Source organism: Brachyhypopomus gauderio, chromosome 8 (genome assembly GCF_052324685.1).
Source record: "Brachyhypopomus gauderio isolate BG-103 chromosome 8, BGAUD_0.2, whole genome shotgun sequence".
NCBI lineage: Eukaryota > Metazoa > Chordata > Actinopteri > Gymnotiformes > Hypopomidae > Brachyhypopomus > Brachyhypopomus gauderio.
The window spans coordinates 27,379,658-27,403,218 of record NC_135218.1 but is presented as its reverse complement, the minus strand read 5'-3'; the positions used below and the strand labels follow the sequence as shown (position 1 = coordinate 27,403,218).

At 49.0% G+C, this 23,561-nt stretch overlaps 1 protein-coding gene across 3 annotated transcripts; it reads left to right on the top strand.

Moving 5' to 3' along the window:
• The first annotated feature begins 2,212 nt into the window (after positions 1 to 2,212).
• On the top strand, positions 2,213 to 23,561 carry obsl1a (obscurin like cytoskeletal adaptor 1a). 3 transcript variants are annotated; one of them, XM_077015996.1, is made up of 25 exons: positions 2,213 to 2,599; positions 4,608 to 5,653; positions 8,684 to 8,953; positions 10,429 to 10,689; positions 10,859 to 11,158; positions 11,300 to 11,566; positions 11,688 to 11,963; positions 12,037 to 12,312; positions 12,744 to 13,019; positions 13,302 to 13,574; positions 14,116 to 14,391; positions 14,608 to 14,883; positions 14,972 to 15,247; positions 15,685 to 15,960; positions 16,366 to 16,635; positions 16,949 to 17,215; positions 17,377 to 17,646; positions 17,812 to 18,078; positions 20,093 to 20,359; positions 20,920 to 21,032; positions 21,156 to 21,309; positions 21,426 to 21,587; positions 21,817 to 21,921; positions 22,022 to 22,288; positions 22,668 to 23,561. In XM_077015996.1, exons 2-25 carry the CDS (start codon positions 4,702 to 4,704, stop codon positions 22,937 to 22,939), a joined length of 6,669 nt encoding a protein of 2,222 aa, XP_076872111.1. In that variant the 5' UTR covers positions 2,213 to 2,599; positions 4,608 to 4,701; the 3' UTR covers positions 22,940 to 23,561. The 3 variants fall into 3 exon arrangements, with proteins under 3 accessions (XP_076872111.1, XP_076872110.1, XP_076872112.1); XM_077015995.1 differs by having other exon boundaries at positions 2,214 to 2,599; positions 4,608 to 5,854; XM_077015997.1 differs by lacking the exon at positions 12,037 to 12,312 and having other exon boundaries at positions 2,217 to 2,599; positions 4,608 to 5,854.

Here is a 23,561-nt window from a genome sequence, read left to right as displayed (position 1 = left end):
ATTGCTCTTTTAAATGTACTGATTGTACTTAAAAATGTTTGCCAAAAATGCCCTTTTTTATCAAAACGTTTAATCATATAAATATAGCAAATTTCTGTATATCAAACACTGCTAGAGTCAGTTATCAGTGCAAAATGTCTTTGAGTGACGTGCAGTGGAGCCGTTGCTGTTCGTTTTCTTTGAAAGCAGTTTTAAAAAGTTGCCCGACAGCAGCAGAAGGCTGGTGAGTCTGGCACATATTTATTAGATTTATCAGGAGATCCGGACCAGTGACTGTATACATAATGGACGGTACGTCGCCGTTGACTCCCATTGTGAACTTTTGAAGCCACCAAGATGGCCGCACGGACACCGCCATCTTGGATGCGCTTGCGCAGTAGATGAAAATTGGAGCCAGAGCATGCGCATTAGAACCGGTAGGCAGGACAGTATCTCCACCAGAGCATGCGCATTAGAACCGGTAGGCAGGACAGTATCTCCACCAGAGCATGCGCATTAGAACCGGTAGGCAGGACAGTATCTCCACCAGAGCATGCGCATTAGAACCGGTAGGCAGGACAGTATCTCCACCAGAGCATGCGCATTAGAACCGGTAGGCAGGACAGTATCTCCACCAGAGCATGCGCATTAGAACCGGTAGGCAGGACAGTATCTCCGTCAGAGCATGCGCATTAGAACCGGTAGGCAGGACAGTATCTCCGTCAGAGCATGCGCATTAGAACCGGTAGGCAGGACAGTATCTCCACCAGAGCATGCGCATTAGAACCGGTAGGCAGGACAGTATCTCCACCAGAGCATGCGCATTAGAACCGGTAGGCAGGACAGTATCTCCACCAGAGCATGCGCATTAGAACCGGTAGACAGGACAGTATCTTCACCAGAGCATGCGCATTAGAACCGGTAGACAGGACAGTATCTTCACCAGAGCATGCGCATTAGAACCGGTAGGCAGGACAGTATCTCCGCCAGAGACCGTATCTCCACCCCGACATTCATTAGGATACGCCCACCAGTATAGACACTTTGACGTTTTTACAAAATAAACAAAGGTAAAGGGTTTTAATACTGACTGCTCTCGAGAGTTTTGCTGTCGAGAGTTTTGATGTTGAGCGCGTTCACGTTTGAGCGTCTGGTATTAGATGTCAACCAACTGTCAATCACCTTATCGCCACACCCCTTTAAATAACACTTAATAACTTCTGTAAAATCTGTTTATCGTAGAGAAAAACACTGGGAGATATACTAACGCAATGGGGTGTTATAGAATTGACAAAATATAATTGCTCAAAAAACTTATTTTACATGTAATAAAAATTCAAAGTTTCTCGTTTGGCCCATTCACTTACATGGGAATGGGCGGGGTTAAAAGTTGTACTGCAGCCAGCCACTAGAGGGCAGCTGACTCACGGAGGCTTCACTGCTAGAAGGGCTCCCCCTCTGGCAGGCAGCGTTACTGCAGACAGTTGATCTTTGAAGAAAAAGATATTGCGTATTAATACTTAACATTACTACATTTAACATTCGAGATTAATGTTGGATTTAATATTTAATAAAGAAGCATTAAATATTACTTAAAAATATGAATTAGCAAACCAAAACCATAAACGTCTTCACTCCCTCCCCATTTCTCTGTCTCTCTCCCCCACAACCTCTAACTCATTCAGTGAAGTGGAAGTCATAAATAAAAGTTTGAGACTAGCACATTCTCTCCCGCTACTCTCTCTCTCTCTCTCTCTCTCTCTCTCTCTCTCTCTCTCTCTCTGTCCTCAAGATCAAATCTGCATACACCTGCACCTGCATACACATTTGTTCTCCAGTACTTCTACCTGTTGCCACTGGTAACCACTGGTCACGTCACGAGTATCTATTTTCATACTCCGGTATGTCTGCTTGGCATTTCTGTTGTGAGACGCGTTTAGCGTCTGAAACTGAAGGTGTGTGAGAGGACCCAGACACCCCTCTCTCCTGACAGGCCTTATCTCTGCCGCTCGCCCCAGCAGAGGCAGGAGGCTGGGGCCCAAATACCCGTGAGAGCTCACAGGCTGACAGCACGTCACCGCGTCCCTCATCCACAGAGGAAACACTCACGCCATCCATCAGTCTAAGTTTAGCATGTGTGGCACACACTGAGTGGAGTCCACGACCTTAAACACCCCCCCCCCCCCAATGGCTGGGGTATTTTTGGGAGGGTGAGGTGGCAGCTGTGAACACGTTCATTGGTCGTGAGCTGAGAGTGGTCGGTGTGCTCAGGACAAAGTGACTCAGCCATTGAGGGGGACGAGGACCAAGGAGAGAGTGTGTGTGCACACGGAACGAGGTTCCAATGAGCTCCGCACACACACACACACACACACGCACACTCACACACAAGCGGTATACCACAAGAGCATTAGGAAGAAGTTCTCTCAGACTGGCAGGGCAGTCCTGAAGCGTACGATCCTCTTGAACTGAAGACCAACTGAACCCCGTGATCCGTTTGTGTGACCACCATCTCTCACATTCTGGGAACCGTTCCGGGAGCCAAAGGTCAGTCGGACTGAAGACACGAGGCTGTGGTCAACATCCTGTCAGACTCCAGATGAAGTTGTGAAGAACACAGGTATGTTCACTGTTGTTTTAATTTACTGTGGTTAATTTTCCAAAACTTGTGATTGAATGTATTTACAGTGACTCAGACTGTAAATGTAAATGTAATTATTACTGGGGATTCACCATTTTAGCACTTTTGCATGTCAGGTGTTCTTCTATCACACATTTTTTAACATTTACTCACACAACGAAAATCACACACTTTCTTTTTATAGAGAGGACACATTTAAATACACTTTATCATTTGTCAGTTACCAAATCACACTCATAGATTTTGTGATTGTGATAAACTTTCTCCAGCCAGTCAGACATCTCCTTTGGCGTGACACACACAATAGCAGACAGAACAGGCATCCAGATGAAATGCTGGTATAACTAAAGCAGAGATGACTTAACCCCAAACTCCAATCACAGACCTATAACTCAGTGGATATGAACGACATTAGATCACCAGACCTTCATATTTTTTCTGCGACATGCTGAAATTGAATCTGACTACATTGTAGGAGACATGCGGATGGGTGTCCAGCTGTGTGGATGTTGGGGTGCGGTGGTGGGTGGTGTGGAGGGTTTGGGTGTGGTGGTGTGGAGGGTTGGGGTGCGGTGGTGGTGGGTGGTGTGGATGTTGGGGTGCGGTGTGGATGTTGGGGTGCGGTGGTGGATGGTGTGGAGGGTTGGGGTGCGGTGGTGGTGGGTGGTGTGGATGTTGGGGTGCGGTGGTGGGTGGTGTGGATGTTGGGGTGCGGTGGTGGGTGGTGTAGATGTTGGGGTGCGGTGGTGGATGGTGTGGAGGGTTGGGGTGCGGTGGTGGGTGGTGTGGATGTTGGGGTGCGGTGGTGGTGGGTGGTGTGGAGGGTTGGGGTGCGGTGGTGGGTGGTGTGGATGTTGGGGTGCGGTGGTGGGTGGTGTGGATGTTGGGGTGCGGTGGTGGTGGGTGGTGTGGATGTTGGGGTGCGGTGGTGGGTGGTGTGGAGGGTTGGGATGTGGTGGTGGGTGGTGTGGATGTTGGGGTGCGGTGGTGGGTGGTGTGGATGTTGGGGTGCGGTGGTGGGTGGTGTGGATGTTGGGGTGCGGTGGTGGGTGGTGTGGATGTTGGGGTGCGGTGGTGGTGGGTGGTGTGGAGGGTTGGGGTGCGGTGGTGGTGGGTGGTGTGGAGGGTTGGGGTGCGGTGGTGGGTGGTGTGGATGTTGGGGTGCGGTGGTGGGTGGTGTGGATGTTGGGGTGCGGTGGTGGGTGGTGTGGATTTTGGGGTGCGGTGGTGTGGATGTTGGGGTGCGGTGGTGTGGATGTTGGGGTGCGGTGGTGTGGATGTTGGGGTGCGGTGGTGGGTGGTGTGGAGGGTTGGGGTGCGGTGGTGGGTGGTGTGGATGTTGGGGTGCGGTGGTGGGTGGTGTGGAGGGTTGGGATGTGGTGGTGGTGGATGGTGTGGATGTTGGGGTGCGGTGGTGGATGGTGTGGATGTTGGGGTGCGGTGGTGGGTGGTGTGGATGTTGGGGTGCGGTGGTGGGTGGTGTGGATGTTGGGGTGCGGTGGTGGGTGGTGTGGAGGGTTGGGGTGTGGTGGTGGGTGGTGTGGATGTTGGGGTGCGGTGGTGGGACACACATTGTCTTGTCCAGCACATGCTCCCTCCTCTCCCGCGTCTGTTTTTGGATGGCCTATTTAAATACTTCCCCTTGATATACAGCACCAGCTGCCACACTCGTAAGAGGACCGTGGGAGGGATTTCTTGGTGTCTGACAAGAGCTGCATGGAAAGAGTGTTTGTGTGTGTGTGTGTGTGTGTGTGTGTGTGTGTGTGTGTGTGTGTGTGTGTGTGTGTCATTAAAAATGTGCTACTGAGAAAATGAGAAATTTGCTGAAAATGTATTTCAGCTAATTGTGTTCCAATTCATGCCTGGTTATAGTGTGTCAGACATCGCTTTGTATCATCTGAGCTTTTCTGATCAAATTCAAAACAGGCATGGGTGAGAAACAACAACGACAACAATTAAGTGTTAAGTTTGGTTCATGTCCCCACAGAGTGGTATGCAGTAAAGGGAAGCCGGAGCAGCAAAACCAGAGTGAAGAGCTCGACGCAGCGTGGCCCCGTGTGAGCCTCTGAACAGCAGCAGCGATGGACGTGTTTGGCGGGGCTCCCCGCGTGCTCGGCTACCCGCGACCGCTCCTGGTGAAAAGTGGCACTGACGCGCTCCTGAAGTGTCAGATCGGCGGAGACCCCCAACCAGATGTGGTGTGGGAGAGGAAGAACGAGCCGATCGCGCCCGGCGGACGCTACGTGCTCGCCCAGGACGGCAAAGCTTACACCCTCGTCATCTTTGGGGTGACTCCGGAAGATGCAGGACAGTACATCTGCAGAGCCAAGAACAGCATCGGGGAGACGTACGCAGCCGCTACTCTTAAAGTGGAAGAAGAAACGCAAATTGTTGAGCTACAGCAGCCGCTGAAGACACAGCAGGAGGTTAAGGAGGTTCAGCTGACAGAGCCCCTGAAGACAGAGGAGGTTCAGGTGCTTCCTCCTGAACAATTACAGGCCCTTAAGCAGTCACGACTGCCACAGCCAGAGAGGGAGGCCGATCCATCTCGTGCCAGCAAGCCTCAGTTCCTCATCAAACCTCTGTCCCTAAGAGTAGACCGAGGCGAAGACGCTGCCTTCTCCTGCAAGATTTGGGGAAAGCCGTTACCGGAGGTCGTGTGGGAGAAGGACGGCAAGCAACTGAAGGAGATCTACGAGAGCTCGCACTTCCGCATCGACCAGCAAGACGGAGGCTGGTTTCAACTGAAGATCTTCCGCACGCGGGCTCCAGACGCTGGGGTGTACACGTGCATGGCGCAGAACGACCACGGGAGCGCCGTAGCCGGGGCCGTGCTCCTGGTGGAGGCCGTGCCGGAGAGCCGGACTGACGCCCACCGCAACGGCTACACCAACGGCCACTGGTCCCCGCACCAGAGCAAAGAGCAGCAGCCCAGAGTGAAGCCCTCCAGAGACACACAACTCAACATGGCCAAAGCCAAGAAATTCACTGTCACCGAGGGCAAGCACGCCAAATTCCGCTGTTACGTCACAGGTAAACCCAAACCGGAGATAGTGTGGAAGAAAGATGGAGAAGCAGTGGAGCCCGGACGGCGCCACCTGCTGTTTGAGGACAGGGAAGGGTACTACACCTTGAAAGTGCTTTACTGCAAGCAGCAAGACACGGGACTGTACGTGTGTGCGGCGTCCAACGCGCTGGGGAACACGTTGAGTGCAGTGCAGCTCTCCGTTAAAGGTACGAACATCGCTGTCATTTTTGTTATTCCTTTAAAACACGGTTTTATTGCACGAGGTGCCAGTTTTGGAAACAACGTGAAGATTAAGAGCTGACTGTGAGAATAGTTACATGAGGGACTCTATAATCAGACATGTAGTGCAAATGGTTAGGGTTACAGTTAGGGTTAGAGTTAGTTAGGGTTGGGGTTGGAGTTGGCGTTACGGTTAGGGTTAGTTACAGTTGTGATCAAATTTATTCAACCCCCAATGCTGCGAAGGGTTTTATGGAATTCAGTGCACATTTGTAATTGTGTTCATAATGAAATCTTACAAGGACTTGTTAAAGAACTAAATGCAACTAAGATAGCATCAATTTTTTTTTGTCATAAAGTATTAAATGGCCTTTTTGTGATTTCTTCATTGACACAATTATTCAACCCCTTTACGACTACCACTCCTAAGAACAGAGGTTCATTCCAGTGTTTTCCATCAGGTATTGAAAACATCTGTGGATGTCAACGAGCAGCAATCAAGCATGATAAGCACCAATTAGGCAGATTTAAAAGGACTGTGATACTCAGCTCCTTCTAGACATCTACTGGTGTGTTTCCAAGCATGGTGAAGGCAAGAGAATGGTCCCAGAAGACAAGAGAAGAGGTTATTGCTCTTCACAAGAATGGCAATGGATATAAAAAGATTGCGAAGTTGTTAAATATTCCAAGAGACACTATCGGAAGTATCATTCGCAAGTTCAAGTTAAAGGGCACAGTGGAAACGTTACCTGGTCGTGGCAGAAAGAAGATCCTGACCGCGACTGCTGTGCGCTACCTGAAGCGTAATGTGGAGAAAAATCCCCGCGTGACTGCTAAGGAACTGAAAAAAGACCTGTCAGATGTGGGCACTGAAGTTTCAGCTCAGACAATAAGGCGCGCACTGCATAACGAAGACCTCCATGCCAGAACGCCCAGACGCACCCCCTTGCTGACTCCAAAGAACAAGAAAAGTCGACTGCAGTATGCCAAAAGTCATGTGGACAAGCCACAAAGGTTTTGGAATATTGTACTGTGGTCAGATGAAACTAAATTAGAACTGTTTGGGACAATGGACCAGCGCTATGTTTGGAGAAGGAAGAACCAGGCTTATGAACAAAAGAACACCTTGCCTACTGTGAAGCATGGCGGGGGGTCAATTATGCTTTGGGGCTGTTTTGCTTCTAATGGTACAGGAAAGCTTCAACGTGTGCAGGGTACCATGAATTCCCTTCAGTACCAGGAGATCTTGGAGGAAAATGTGATGGAGTCAGTCACAAACCTGCGGCTTGGGAGACGTTGGACCTTCCAACAGGACAATGATCCGAAGCACACATCCAAGTCCACTAGAGCATGGTTGAACATGAAAGGCTGGAACATTCTAGAGTGGCCATCGCAATCACCAGACTTAAATCCAATTGAGAACCTCTGGTGGGACCTAAAGAAGGCAGTTGCAGTGCGCAAGCCTAAGAATGTGACTGAACTGGAGGCTTTTGCCCATGAAGAATGGGCTAAGATACCCATAGGTCGCTGCAAGACACTTGTGTCAAGCTATGCTTCACGCTTGAAAGCTGTCATAACTGGAAAAGGATGTTGTACTAAGTACTAAAAAATAATGTCACTAGGGGGTTGAATAAAACTGATAATGATGTGAGCACAGTAAAGACATTTGTGGTTATTCCATCATAAATATTATGTTATGTTTGTCTAATTTATAAGTGCCTCTTTGATATAATTGTAAATAAGATGACTGAAATGATCAAAATCAATGTCAAACTGGCCAAAACACTTTATTTCAGTGGGGGTTGAATAAATTTGATCACAACTGTAGAATTGGGGTTAGTTAGGATTAGTTAGGTTTAGGGTTAGTGTTAGTTAGCATTGGCATTAAAATCTCCATGCAGGGATTAGTGCAGGTGAATTGTTACCTGGCTATGTCGCTCAAACCTGCAGTAATGGGATCCCTTTTGGAAAACCTGCAGACATGTGTCATTACTAATGTTTATTCACACCTGTTCTATATTAGACTTGCATAGATATTATGTCAGAAGCAACACAATAATCTACACTTAACAGTATAATTAACTCTACCAATTATCTACCATTTACTATTCTTTGCCAGTGTGGTAAGACACCAGCTTTATTTTGTACACAGGCACAGTGAGTGTGCAGATAAATCTTACATGCCTTCTGCATTCACGTGTCATGTATTCGCCCACTAACTTATACGTAAAGCAATGTGCTCAGAGAACACGCTTCAACCATCACAAACCACCATCGAAGTATTTTGCTTGCACTAGCATTTAGTTGCTTTAGATTTGGCTGTACTGGACAATGAAGATGATCGCACATTTCCCACGCTATAGAGAGTGTTAGCGCTGACCACATTTCCCACACTGTAAAAAGTGTTAGCTCTGAGCACAGTTCCTGCACTGTAGCCTGTGTTAGCTCTGAGCACAGTTCCTGCACTGTAGCCTGTGTTAGCTCTGAGCACAGTTCCTGCACTGTAGCCTGTGTTAGCTCTGAGCCCATTTCCTGCACTGTAGCCTGTGTTAGCTCTGAGCCCAGATCCTGCACTGTAGCCTGTGTTAGCTCTGAGCACAGTTCCTGCACTGTAGCCTGTGTTAGCTCTGAGCCCATTTCCTGCACTGTAGCCTGTGTTAGCTCTGAGCACAGTTCCTGCACTGTAGCCTGTGTTAGCACAGTATTTAGCATGTTTCTCATAGACAGTGTTTGCTCTGAGCACACTGAGTGCTGTGAATTCATACCAGCAGTTGTCGAAGGAGTTTCAGACATGGAGCGGTTCTGTTCAATGCTAGGGCCTGCGGTGCGGTTCAAGCGGGGCTTGCGGGACGTGGAGGTGAGAGAGCGGGACGTGGCCGTGCTGGAGTGTGACGTTCCGGAGGAGTCCATGCCCATCGCCTGGTACCTGGAGGACCTGAGGCTACAGCCGTGCAGCAAGTACGGGATGGATCAGAAAGGCACTCGTCGGAGACTCACCATCCGCGACGTGGGCGCCGATGACGATGGCGTCTACCTGTGCGAGATGCCCGATGGTGGAAAGAGCATTGCTGAGCTGGCTGTTAAAGGTGAGTGGAGGTTAAACTTTACACTGTTAAAGGGGAGTGGAGGTTACACTTTACACTGTTAATGGTGAGTGGAGGTTACACTTTACACTGTTAAAGGGGAGTAGGGGTTACACTTTACACTGTTAATGGTGAGTGGAGGTTACACTTTACACTGTTAATGGTGAGTGGAGGTTACACTTTACACTGTTAATGGTGAGTGGAGGTTACACTTTACACTGTTAATGGTGAGTGGGGGTTACACTTTACACTGTTAATGGTGAGTGGAGGTTACACTTTACACTGTTAAAGGGGAGTAGGGGTTACACTTTACACTGTTAATGGTGAGTGGAGGTTACACTTTACACTGTTAATGGTGAGTGGAGGTTACACTTTACACTGTTAATGGTGAGTGGGGGTTACACTTTACACTGTTAATGGTGAGTGGAGGTTACACTTTACACTGTTAATGGTGAGTGGAGGTTACACTTTACACTGTTAATGGTGAGTGGGGGTTACACTTTACACTGTGAATGGGGAGTGGGCGTTACACATTACACTGTTAAAGGTGAGTGGGGGTTACACTTTACACTATTAATGGTGAGTGGAGGTTACACTTTACACTGTTAATGGTGAGTGGAGGTTACACTTTACACTGTTAATGGTGAGTGGGGGTTACACTTTACACTGTTAATGGTGAGTGGAGGTTACACTTTACACTGTTAAAGGGGAGTAGGGGTTACACTTTACACTGTTAATGGTGAGTGGAGGTTACACTTTACACTGTTAATGGTGAGTGGAGGTTACACTTTACACTGTTAATGGTGAGTGGAGGTTACACTTTACACTGTTAATGGTGAGTGGGGGTTACACTTTACACTGTTAATGGTGAGTGGAGGTTACACTTTACACTGTTAATGGTGAGTGGGGGTTACACTTTACACTGTGAATGGGGAGTAGGGGTTACACTTTACACTGTTAATGGTGAGTGGAGGTTACACTTTACACTGTTAATGGTGAGTGGAGGTTACACTTTACACTGTTAATGGTGAGTGGAGGTTACACTTTACACTGTTAATGGTGAGTGGGGGTTACACTTTACACTGTTAATGGTGAGTGGAGGTTACACTTTACACTGTTAATGGTGAGTGGGGGTTACACTTTACACTGTGAATGGGGAGTGGGCGTTACACATTACACTGTTAAAGGTGAGTGGGGGTTACACTTTACACTATTAAAGGTGAGTGAAGGTTACACTTTCCGTTTCACTCAGAACTTCACCCAGGACCATTATGCAGTGCAGCTCAGTTCACTAAACTCCACAACAAAGAAACTACGACTGGGCTCTGAATATCCCTGAATACTGCAACAAATACCACCCAGCACAACACAACACAGAACCACTCAACACAACACAACACAAAATTGCCACATACAATTGCGTTGGCAGTTTCAGTGAGATCACTGATGATTCCTATATGGATCATTTGACCTTCCAGGTACAATCGTGAAGAAGCTTCCTCGCAGGGTGGAGGTGCTAGAAGGGGAGAATGCTGCATTCTGTGTGGAGGTGGAGGAAGAAGAGATGGAGGTGCTCTGGTTCAAAGATGGCCTGCAGCTGTGTGAGACGCACCAGACCATCATCAAGTCCTTTGGGAAAACCCACATCCTGGTGTTTGTCAACACCTCTTATCAAGACTCTGGCACCATCACCTTCATCGCAGGCAGATCGAAGACGAGCTCCAAGCTGCGCGTGAAGGGCAAGAGACCATGCAAAAACACCTAAAGCCCCACAAACCCCCCATAAATACCTCAAAATACCAAAACACGGTTTAATTTAACACTAGCATCATTCTGACGCTTAACATTTTGAATGTGGCATTTATAAAACGTAAACACACACATTTTAAGTGAGACTTTTATTTGCAGCAATCAAACACTGCCCCCCGATCAGTCCAGTTGGGGTCCAGATGAAGACAGACTCCCCGAACAGCGTCGTCCTGTCCTGGTCACCCTCCCCCAACCTCCAGAGCTCCACCAGGTGTGTGTACGTCCTGGAGCGGCAGGAGACCGGCTCACAGGAGTGGCAGCGCTGCCTCACGCTGGAGACGAGCACCTCCGCGGAGATCCTGGGGGACAGCGTGCCGTGCGAGGGCGACTACCGCGTCCGGGTCATGAACAAGTACGGACGCAGTGGCCATGTGGAGTTTCCCAGAGTCGTGCACCTGGGTAAGGATGCGTCTGGCCGGGCACTACTAGGCCGTCTGAGACACCGCAGTTCCTCTTTTATAAACCGATGTAGTCTGAGAATAATGTACTGAACTGTTGCTTCTCAGGAGTAATTTCTCAGATTCCTCTGCATGTCCACAGTCCCGGGTCCAAAGATCAAAACGCCAATGAAGAACGTGGTGGTGACGGAGGGCGAGGACGCCGTGTTCTCCGTCGAGCTCTCCGCCTCCATGGTGGGCACCTGGTTCCTCAACAGCACTCAGCTGCAGTCGGGAGAGCGTCTCGAACTCAGACGATCCCAGAACCTCCACACCCTGCACATCCACAGCGTGCCAAGAGTGTACGACGGAGCTGAGATCACCTTCATCGCCACGGGGGTCCGTGACTCAGCGACCCTGCAGGTGCGAGGTACGTATCTTCAGAGTTAGGCCCCGCTGCACTTTCCAGTTTATCTTTTCAACAGACACAGGGTTTCTGCACAGACTTTGTGATATAAGTAAAAATGAGTGGCGTGTTGTTGTTTTTTTAGCTCCGGTGGCGAAGTTCGCCCCTCTGACAGATGCGGATAGGACAAAGCGTGTTGAGGCGGGAAACCCCATCGTGCTGTACTGTGAGGTCTCCCATCCCGCCTCAGCCGTGCGCTGGTTCAAAGACGGACACGAGCTTCTCCAAGAGGACGGCTTGAGTATCCAATCAGACGGCAACATGAGAAGAATCGTCATCCATTCATCAGAATATTCCCAGTCTGGGGTGTACACCTGCCAATCAAATGACGATGTCATCACTTTTAACGTGGATGTTGACGGTAAATTAAATGTATATTTGAAGTTTGTATATAAATAAGAACTGCGCTCCACTGACTACCCGACTCTTCTCAGCCCCTCGAGTCATGTTTGAGAGTCTGACAGTGTCAGAGAGGAACAAGTCTGTGGATTTTGGCCACCCCGTTGTCCTCCGCTGCGAGATATCAGACCCACAGGCAGATGTTTGCTGGTTCAAGGACGGAGAACCCGTCAGCGCCCATGATGGGGTAGACATCTTGTCTGAGGGCAACGTGCGGACGCTGGTCATCACTGCAGCTGATTTTCTGCACTCCGGCACATACAAGTGTCAGTCTGCTGATGACGTGACTGTGTTTCAGGTGGACGTTACAGGTGACTCGTAGATCCTCCCGTCGCCTTTAACCCTTTCACTCCCTTCCCGAATCCTGCGCTGTCTGTGCCTGTAATTGTGTGCACATTAATGTTATGTTGACCACTTTTGACTTACAGCACACACAGTGGGCAGCACCTCTTACTAATCCATCCTTCAAAACGTTTCCTCTCCCTTTGACTCTTTGGTTCCCATTTTTTCCTTCTAACCATAATTTCCCTTTTCCTTCCATCAGGTTGTAAACCATCAGTGTCTTTCTCAAAGTTCCATTAATCCAGATTTGTCATTGGTGGCACAGAAATTAATCCACAGAAACTAATAATCCATCTCTTCATTTTTTACAACAAGTTGGTCAACAGCAACTAGTGACTGGTTCTGCTTTACACACAGATAACTGTGTCCGTCCATGGTGACGTGTCCCTTAATCTCTCAGGTCCCCCGGTGTCCTTTAAGGACATCCCAGAAGAGGAGAGGCATAAGACCACCACGGAGCTGGACCCTGTGGTGCTGTACTGCGAGCTGTCTCGGCCAGACGCAGACGCCCGCTGGTTGAAGGACGGTGTGGAGGTTCTCCCCAGCGATAACGTCACCATTCAGGCAGAGGGCACCATGCGCAGACTCATCGTGCGCTCGGCGGACCTGGCCGACGCAGGCACCTACACCTGCCAGTCTGGAGACCGCACCATGTCTTACACCGTCGACATTAAAGGTGTGACTGCAGAGAGTTGCCCTGCTTACGTATGTTTGTGGGCTAGACTTTGGATAATTATCTAGATTCACACAAGCCGTCTGGAATTGAGTTCTACAATGTCTCATGACATCGCATTTGGCATCACAATGTTACTGATCTTGGCATATATTTGCAAGGTTATATTCAGGATGAACTTTTCTTCATTTTGGATGGTTTAAATATTGGGTTTGGGTTTGGATGTTTGTAATCTTTTCCAAATGCTGCACGTTCTAAACATAAGAACAAAATCTGGTTAAACAGAGCCACCCGTTATGATCGTGGACCCAAACGACGATGTCCATTTGGATCGGCATGTGTCCGAGGAGGTTGTGCTGAGCTGTGAACTCTCTCGCTCAAACGGACAAGCATCCTGGTTTAAGGACGGCCTGAAAGTCCAAGAGACGCAGGACGTTCGTCTTACGGCCGAGGGGCCGTACCGCAGGTTGACGGTCGTGTGCGCCTCCGTGCAGGACTCGGGAGAGTATGTGTGTGACACCGGGAGCGACTCCGTTTTCTTCCAGCTCTGTGTCACAGGTGAACGCTGCTACACTCAGTTCAGAAGAACCCAGCCCACATAGCAAGAAAGTTTTGCCTGAGTATAATTATAACTCGCTATGTGGCAGTATAGTACATCTTCAGTTATTTTTCTTAAAATAAAAAAATGATGGCTTGAAGATTCAGGTAGCAATGGTAAAATATTAAGAATATGTGTATGATACTGAAGTGTTAAATTATACATACAGGATAGAAATTTGATAGAAAGTTGCTCACACAACATCCACATTGGCTCATCCGTCTGAGCTGAGAACTGGCTGGGTGTGACCCTAATCTTCTTAAGAACATGCTCAGTCTGAACCTGCAGTCCCACACCTAGTCTGCTATACTTTTCAAACACAACTTGGTGAAATACACCCCGCATGTACTGGACAGGGAACAGTGTTCATAGGATACAGGTTGTATAAGAACACTGTGTGCGCAGAAGAGCAACATTAAGAACATTAGAAAGAAACCCCAGATGTATTTGAGCGTAGTGTGACTGCTCTGTGAACACGCCCTGTCTGTCCTGATGAACCAGAAGCTCCGGTGCGCATCGTGTGTCCCAGCCAGCCTGAGGTGGAGGTGAACGTTCTCAGCTCGGAGAGGCTGGTCCTCAGCTGCCAGATCTCCAAGGCAGACGCAGGCGTCTGCTGGTACTGCGACGGTATGGAGGTGGAGGAGAGTGAGAACCTCGTTCTGGAGGAAGATGGAGTTCACCGAAGACTGGTCATACCCAGTGCCTCCATAGACGATTCTGCGGAGTATGTGTGTGAAACTGACGATGATTCAGTGACCTTCTGGGTGAAAATAGAAGGTATTCCAAATTTTGTGTCCAAGTACACAGTTGTGTCCAAGTATCTAGTTTCTTCAAAATCTCTGAACTACTCCTTCATCAGTTACCCCAGTCTAGTCATAGAGGTGATTACTGATAGTGCTCGGGCTAGTTCACCAGTAAACTGCAGGATTCTTTTGTCATTCGGAGAGATGGGTGAAAAACTTCAAACCAGTCCTCTCTGTTTCTTGTCAACAGAGCCCCCTGTAAAATTATCGTGCTGTCAAGAGACAGGCGGTGTGGTCAAGAGTTCTGCTGGGGAACCACTGGTTCTGGAGCTGCAGGTTTCTCGCGAGAACGCAGAGGTGTGTTGGATGAAGGGTGGAGTAAAGGTGGAGGAGGACAGTAACGTCACCATCTCCAAGGACGGCCTTGTGCGCAGACTGATCCTGCGTTCTCCGACGCTCGCGGACTCTGGCCTCTACACCTGCAATGCAATAGATGACGCCATGGACTTCCATGTGGGAATCAGTGGTGGGACCCAGTGCTACATCCATCCAGACAACAGTCACACCTTCACCACAGCAGTTTCTGTCTAATGAACCTTCTCTCGTTCACTCAGAGCCTCCACTGAAGATCCTGAACAAGCCTGACGTGAAGACAGACATCAGGGCTTTGCTGTCTGACGACATTGTGCTGGAATGTGAGCTGTCCCGGCCCAGTGGGGCGGTCAGGTGGTGCAAGAACGGACACCATGTTGAGGAGAACGAGCGATTCTGTTTTGAGGAGGAGGGGACGTTCAGATCGCTGGTCATCCTCTGTGCTGAGCTGGAGGATTCTGGCGAATATTCCCTCGATGCCAAGGACGACAGCATTTCATTTCATGTGACTGTGCAAGGTATAAAGTTGTCTGTCCTAAACACACGTCCCTGTGTAGCTGGTACAAACACACGTCCCTGTGTAGCTGGTACAAACACACGTCCCTGTGTAGCTGGTACAAACACACGTCCCTGTGTAGCTGGTACAAACACACGTCCCTGTGTAGCTGGTATAAACACACGTCCCTGTGTAGCTGGTACAAACACACGTCCCTGTGTAGCTGGTACAAACACACGTCCCTGTGTAGCTGGTACAAACACACGTCCCTGTGTAGCTGGTATAAACACACGTCCCTGTGTAGCTGGTATAAACACACGTCCCTGTGTAGCTGGTATCAACACACGTCCCTGTGTATCTGGTATAAACACACGTCCCTGTGTATCTGGTACAAACATGCGTGCAGCTCCTGCTTACGCAGTTTTTTCAGTCTTTGATTGGTGTATTTTTGTCCCATAGAACCACCTGTGAAGATTCTGGGAAATTCAGACCAGTTTGACTACCAGGAAATGGTAGCAGGTGACGACCTTATCCTGGCATGTGAGGTGTCTCGAACAAACGCACCTGTTCAGTGGCTCTTCAACCAGAAGCCCCTGCTCTCTGACTCACGCACGTACATCGAGAGCTACGGCACACTGCGCAAAATCATTGTATCGAATGTCCAGGCCTCTGACTCTGGGACATACACGTGTGATGCCATCGATGACAAAATGGTGGCTGTAATCAGAGTTCAAGGTATTTAAACATTTTCCATCAAATGCTTTTGTACAATAATTTTAATTACAGCGGCCCTTCATGAGTACTACACATCTTAAGAACAAGCATTCATTTTTTTGACAACAGACATTTCTGTTTTACTCAAATGAAGTGTGTGAGGATAGACAGTGCTGATATGGAACGTGAACATTCACTGCTAACGAGGTGAACGGTCACCGCTAACGAGGTGAATGTTCACTGCTAACGAGGTGAATGTTCCCTGCTAATGAGGTGAATGTTCCCTGCTAACGAGGCGAACCAATCACCTCTAACGAGGTGAACATTCACTGCTAACGAGGTGAACGTTCACCGCTAACGAGGTGTGTGAGTACTGTCTTCCTTGAGCTTCAGGTAATGAATCAGTTGGATCCCTGCCTCTTCCAGAGCCTCCAGTAGAGTTTCTGAACAAAGAGGAGCCAGTCCTGCTGACAGGCTACGAGGCGGAGTCCATCACCCTGACAGCCACCGTGTCCAGACCCAACGCCCCAGTGCGCTGGCTGAAAGACTGGACACCGGTGGACGGGGAGCGTTTCCATGCCGCCGCACAGGGTCTCACGCGCACGCTCACCATCGACCCGCTGAAGAGGCTGGACGCCGGAGAGTACACCTGTGACGCCAACACGGACGAACTACACTTCAGCCTCCTGGTCAAAGGTGAGAGGAAACCAGGAGCCATTTTGTTTTCTTAGACTGGCACTGCGTGGACTTACGTCCTGACTTACGTACTGGTTAAACGATTCACTAGCTGCTGTGGATTTTACAAAGCAAATGAGAAGGTGTGTACAGAGCAGTGAGAGTGGCTTCATCAGCAGACTCTTCCGGGATAATTAGGATAATTAGGGTGGATTGATTTGCATTGCTTTGGCTCACATCCACGCTGTTTAATGAGCTTGGTTCTTTTCTACTGTACCGCACCGCTTACCGAGTCCCTCAGAGAGCCGTGTGTGTGCTGTGTGGCCCCGTGCAGAGATGCGCATTAAGTTCGTAAGGCGGCTGTGCGACGGCGTGGCTCACAAGGACGGCATGCTGACCCTGCGCTGCGAGGTGAACAAGCCCAAAGCTGACGTGCAGTGGCTGAAGGACGGCGTGGAGGTCACGCCCAGCCGACGCTTCTCCATCCGCGCCGACGGTGTGGAGCGCAGCCTCACCGTCCACCGCGTTGGCAAGGAGGACGCCGGAGAATACGCCTGCGAAACGCGGGACGACCGCACCAGCGCAAGAATCAGGGTGGAGCGTGAGTGGGGGAGGGGAGGAGAGTGGGGTCACGTGACTGACATGAATAGAATGCATGCATGCATTCTAATTGGATCTTAAGTCTAATTGGATCTTTCTTCTGATTGGATTATCCGCCCTTAACCTCGTTAAAGTCCTGACGCGGCCTCTGTGCTCCCGCAGTGCCGCGTGTGGTTGACTTCCTGACGGAGCTGCACAACACCACTGTGATGGAGGGCGAGGACGCCGTGTTTAAGTGCGTGGTGTCCCCGGACGACGTGCAGATGCTGTGGTTCATGGACGGCGAGGTGATCAACCCCGGCGGCCGATTCGTGATCGAGCAGAACGGCCTGTGTCACACGCTGCTGATCCGAAACGTTCAGATGCTGGACTCCTCCCGGATCACGGCCGAGGCCGAAGGAATAGTGTCTAAAGCCAGCCTCCGTGTGCAAGGTGAGTGGAAACCATGGCAACTTATGGAGCTGGTTTTTTCCCCAGATACATGATACATACAGGAAGATGAGGGTTCCCCACATTACCGACGTTACCACTCAACTAGCACAGGTGCAACAGTCACACAGAGTGATGATCTCTTCTTGTCCCGTCGCCCTTGTGCAGAGGCTCAGGTGGTGTTCACCAAGAAGACAGACGTGGTGATGGCGGAGGAGTACGGCGAGGCCACGCTGGTGACGGAGGTGAGCCTGGAGTCAGGTGAGGTGCAGTGGATGCGTCAGGGCGTGGTCATCCAACCTGGACCGCGACACACGCTCAACCAAAGCGGCCGCACCAGGAGTCTACACATCACGGGCCTGAGCTTGTCGGACCGCGGTACCTACCGCTGCGAGACCCTCCACGACCGCACGCAGGTCAAACTCAACGTGGAGCGTAAGTGCTAGTCTGAGTCCTAGTCTGAATGCTAGTCTAAGTGCTAGTACAAGTCTCAGTGCTAGTCTGAGTATTAGTCTGAGTGTTAGTCTAAGTGCTAGTACTAGTCTGAGTGCTAGTCTGAGTGCTAGTGCTAGTCTGAGTGCTAGTATTAGTCTGAGTGCTAGTGCTAGTCTGAGTGCTAGTTTGAGTGCTAGTGCTAGTCTGAGTGCTAGTTTGACTATTAATCTGAGTGTTAGTCTAAGTGCTAGTACAAGTCTGAGTGCTAGTCTGAGTATTAGTCTGAGTGTTAGTCTAAGTGCTAGTACTAGTTTGAGTGCTAGTCTGAGTGCTAGTGCTAGTGCTAGTCTGAGTGCTAGTCTGAGTGCTAGTATTAGTCTGAGTGCTAGTGCTAGTGCTAGTCTGAGTGCTAGTGCTAGTCTGAGTGCTAGTCTGAGTGCTAGTGCTAGTCTGAGTGCTAGTGCTAATCTGAGTGCTAGTCTGAGTGCTAGTGCTAGTCTGAGTGCTAGTATTAGTCTGAGTGCTAGTGCTAGTCTGAGTGCTAGTCTGAGTGCTAGTTTGAGTGCTAATCTGAGTGCTAGTCTGAGTGCTAGTGCTAGTCTGAGTGGTAGTCTAAGTGTATATATACATATACAGTATAATATATACACAGTATGTGTGTGTGTCAGGGTTGCCAACTCTCACGCATTGAGCGTGAGACACACGCATTTGACCGTCTTCACACGCTCTCACGCCTCACATCCGATTTATCACACAGAAAAAAAAAATCTAGTTTATTTACCTCTGATCCATATATATGATTCAATGAGTTACTAGTTCGCTCTGGCGCCAACCACCGGCGATTGAACGATCGCGATATAATAGCTACCTAATTTGTGTCCATTTTACACCGCCTCGGTAACAATTTACACTCGCCACCCCCTCCAGATTCAAATCTCACTCCAAGTGATCTTGAAAAGTTGGCAACCCTGGTGTGTATGTGTGTGAACATATTTATATTTACTCATGATTAGTTTCTGTTTTTTCCCTGCATAACTATAAATAGCTTTTAGTGTTTTGAAGTATGACTTAAGGACCATTAAATCAAATCAAGGTTGTGGCGTAAATGTCATATACATTGTAGTTTATTTGGGTGATAAAATCCCAGTTCAGTGATGTGTGATGTTATAGGTTTTGGGGATTTTAGGGCATCTTCAGAATGAGGCTGGATTTAGATTACCATTCAAGGGAGCACTGAGCACTGAAAACAAGCTTGACTACACTCTCATTAAACACCAGTACCACACCACATATATCCCCATTACACTCTAAGTACACCCTCAGTACACCTCAATACATCTACAGTAGACCCCAGTACATGCCCAGTACATATCCAGTAAACCACAGTACACCAGCCAGTACACTCTAATACATCCCATTACATCCCCAGTAAAGGACATTAGACCTCCCCGTGTCCTGGCCCAGTTCCTGGTATGTGGGACAGTGCTCTCACCAACAAAAATAAACTCAACCTGCTGGCTGGATAAACTCAGCTTGAGTGAATGCACTGAGGATTGTGAGGGTTGTGAGGGTTGTGAGGGTTGTGAGGGTTGTGAGGGTTGTGAGGATTGTGAGGATTGTGAGGGTTGTGGGTTGTGAGGATTGTGATGATGGAGAGGATTCTGAGGGTTGTGGGTTGTGAGGATTGTGATGATGGAGAGGATTGTGAGGGTTGTGAGGGTCGTGGGTCGTGAGGGTTGTGAGGGTTGTGATGGTTGTGAGGATTGTGAGGGTTGTGAGAGTTGCTTGTGAAGACTGTTGAAACACTTCGATGGCGTTCCATGATGAGAGAGTGGAGCTGCTTTGCTTTTTGACAGACTTTCCACACACACTCTGTTCCTGGGATGTTCTGATGTCATGCCAAGATAAAGAGTTTATCAGCAATTGTGGCCTTTTCTCTCGAGTGTTTCCTGTTGTCTTCTTAATGGTGATATGAATGATCTGATGACTGACGGAATCCTGTTGACTTTTAAAGCCAGGAAGATCACCATATGTAAAGGGCTGACAGACATTGAGACGTTCGAGAAGGAGACGGCCTCCTTTGAGGTGGAGCTATCTCACGCAGACGTGGAGGGGGTTTGGCAGAAAGATGGCCTAAGGGTTAAACCCAGCAACAACTTCCGGGTCAGTGCCAACGGTCGTGTGCATGGCCTCACACTCACCAACTTGACCCTGGAGGATACAAGCACCATCGCCTTCTCGTCCGAGGGGGTCAGGACCTCCGCCCGGCTTGTGGTCAAAGGTGGGGAGCTAATAGTGTTCCAACAGTCCAAAAGTGTTGTAGATGTTATGGTGCTGCTGAGAGAACTTTTATTCAGTTCAAACACAAGCAGCACTCAGAATCACACAGACAACACCGACCTCATCAAGGAACCTGACCCTCTGGGTTTTATCTTCTAAACCTCTCCGTGAGTCACACAGGGGCTTGCCATTAAAGGCAGTGAGACGTGAGTGAGCTCAGGGTGAACTCACCCAATAACACCACGATGAGTCATGGGCAATAGTGCATAACAATAGCCTGACAAGCTTATCTCACCAAAGCCCTCCAGACCGGCCTGGGTCCTTCTACACCTGCCCGCCACAGTCTAGTAGAGCTCACAACACTGGATGAGGTTCTGAACATAAACCTTAGTGTAATCAAGAGTGCAATTCTTCAGTTCTCATGTCAGGAGATGGTTTTCAAATCAGTATCTTCTCAGGCTAAACCATCCCTAGTTGTAAAGTCTAAAGTAAATATTTGTGGCTGTTAAGTTGAATGTGCCCGAGGTGTTAAGAAGTGTGTGTTTCGCCTCCGTCTTGCAGAGACTCCAGTGGCGATATTAAAGAAGCTGTGTGACGTCAGACTCGAGGAGGGTTTTCCTGTCACCCTGGAGTGTGAGCTGTCCAGGCCAAACGTGAACGTCAAATGGCTGAAGGTTCTGTGAAACCCAACTGCCCATTAGCGCCTGTTCACCAGTGTGTGGCATCTGAACATCTGCTTTATGACACTGTGTGTGTGTGTGTGTGTGTGTGTGTGTGTGTGGCCTCTTTGATGGCAGAACGGATTAGAGATCAAGGCAGAAAAGGGCTTGAGGGTCTTCAGCATGGGGCGCAGACGCTGTCTGCAGATCGATCAGAGCACCGTAGGTGACTCTGGCCTCTACACCTGTGATGTCGGAGACCTCCAAACCTTCTGTAAAGTCGAGATCTATGGTATGGGATTCGAAACTCTTCCCAAATAGCAACATATCCATGGACACTTAGTCAATGTTAAATAACAGATAAAACGGTGTTTAGGGGAATCCTAACTCCTGTTTTGTGTGTTTCAGAGCGAGAGCTGGAGGTCATTACTGAGCTGGAAGATCTGCACATCCAGGAGGACCAGAACGCCGTGTTCATGTGCGAGGTGTCCATGGAGGACATGCCGGCGGACTGGTACAAGAACGACCACCGAGTACGACCCAGCAGCACAGTGAAGATGCGAACGGAGGGTGAGTGCGTCACGGCCCTCGTCAGGTATCACGGCAAAGAGCATCACGCTCGTTTCAGTCTTCTGCACAACGCACGGTGTATGCACCGTTACGACCTTGTCTAGGCTCCGGGCCGTCGCTTCCTCCTTTTACCCGTCGGCCGAGAGCGGAGACGAACACTACAGCACGCTGAAATCAGAACACACACACACAGCCTTGTTAACTGAAATGGTCTGTTTTTCATTAATAGGCACAAAGCACTTCCTCCTGATATGTAATGTAACAACCGAGGATGCTGGAGAAATCAGATTTGTGTCCAAACAAGTTGAATCAGTCGCCCATCTTACAGTCCAAGGTGCTTTTTAAATATTATCTTTTGTAACAATTTGTTTATGAGTCACAGTAATGAATGTGTAGTAGCCCACAAGTCCACAAGTTTGTTTCTGCGTGGACAGAGCTGCCCGTGACCATCGTGCGTGGGCTGAGGGACCGCACAGCGCTGGAGAAACACCGTGTGATCTTGGAGTGCACGACGTCCTCGCCGAGCGGCACCGTGCGCTGGTACAAGGGTGACGAGGAGCTCGAACCCTCCGAGCACATGGACTTCATCAGCGAGGACTGCTGCCACCGCCTCATCATCCAGCAGGTGGCGATAGAGGACGAGGGAACCTACAGTGTCGAGGTGGGCGAGCACTTGTCCACGGCCAAGCTGCTGGTGGAAGGTGGGTGTATTTATGCAACATAGAATGTACTCTTCTAACCCATCTAACTAATATATAGCAGGATGTTTTAATCATTTTGACATTAGTAACAGAACTAAATAATACACTTTTGGTACAAAAGCGGTAAATTCTACTCATAGTACCATTTTGGCATATGAACTATATAGCAGACATGCTCAGTCCAATCCTTGGGGACAGCCAACCAGTTCACGTGCTGTTCTGTTTATGCTCATATCGCCTCTGCACCTTTTAAATAGTTCAGATGCATGAGACAGAATAAAAACATGTACTGGATTTAGAGTGGAGCAGGACTGGACTGAGAAACACAGTTTGATAGGTCTGCTGAAGTTAACAGCACTTGTGCCTGTCTGGCTGTTAGCCCAGTCCATCATCATGGTGAAGGAGCTGGACGACGTGGAGGTGAAGTCTCCAGAGCCAGCTAGCTTCTGCTGCGAGGTGTCGGTGCCCCTCATCAAGCCCCCCGTCTGGACCCTGAACGGGGAGACACTGCGGCCGGGACCTGACGTACGTCTGGAGAACAGAGGGGGCGTGTACAGCCTCACATTCACGAAGACGAGCACAGACATGAGTGGCGTGGTGAAGATCACCACAGGAAAAGCTAGGAGCAGTGCCATGCTGAAAGTGGTGTAGAGAGGGGAGTGTGAGAGAGGCGTGTGAGGGGGGGTTAAGGCAGAGTGGGTGTGTCAAAGGAGTGTGAGAGGGTGTGAGAGGGTGTGAGGGGTCAGAGGTGAGAGTTGGCAGTCACATACAGTAGCAGGATCACATTAGCCAGCTGTTCCTTCCTTTTGACCCTGTGCCTCTCAACCCTATAAAGGCCAAAACACCCGTGTTTCCTGTGCACTATCCCCGTTCTACCTGCTACTGTATGAGGGGTTTTGAGGTACAAATGCAGATCTTTCTGAAAGTTTTCACATTTTTGGAAAGCTTGGTCTGTGGAAGAAAATGTTGACTACAGATCATTTTATCTCTGAAATCGTTATCTTTGTATAAAATGTTTTTGTAGTATTTATCAATATATAATTTGCGGGAAGAAGACATTTGAATGACATGTTTTCTATCTATCTGAAAATCCTCTGTGGTGAATTATTTTGGTAGTGCATAAGCTGCCTGTATCAGTGCCCTTATAGATGAGACTGCAGCACAGATATGTGTTATCCTGGTGCTAAAATACACACCTCTTCATATGTTTATGCCAGGTATTGGATTTACATACATCACAATCAGAACAAATAAAAATGTATTTTAAACGTGA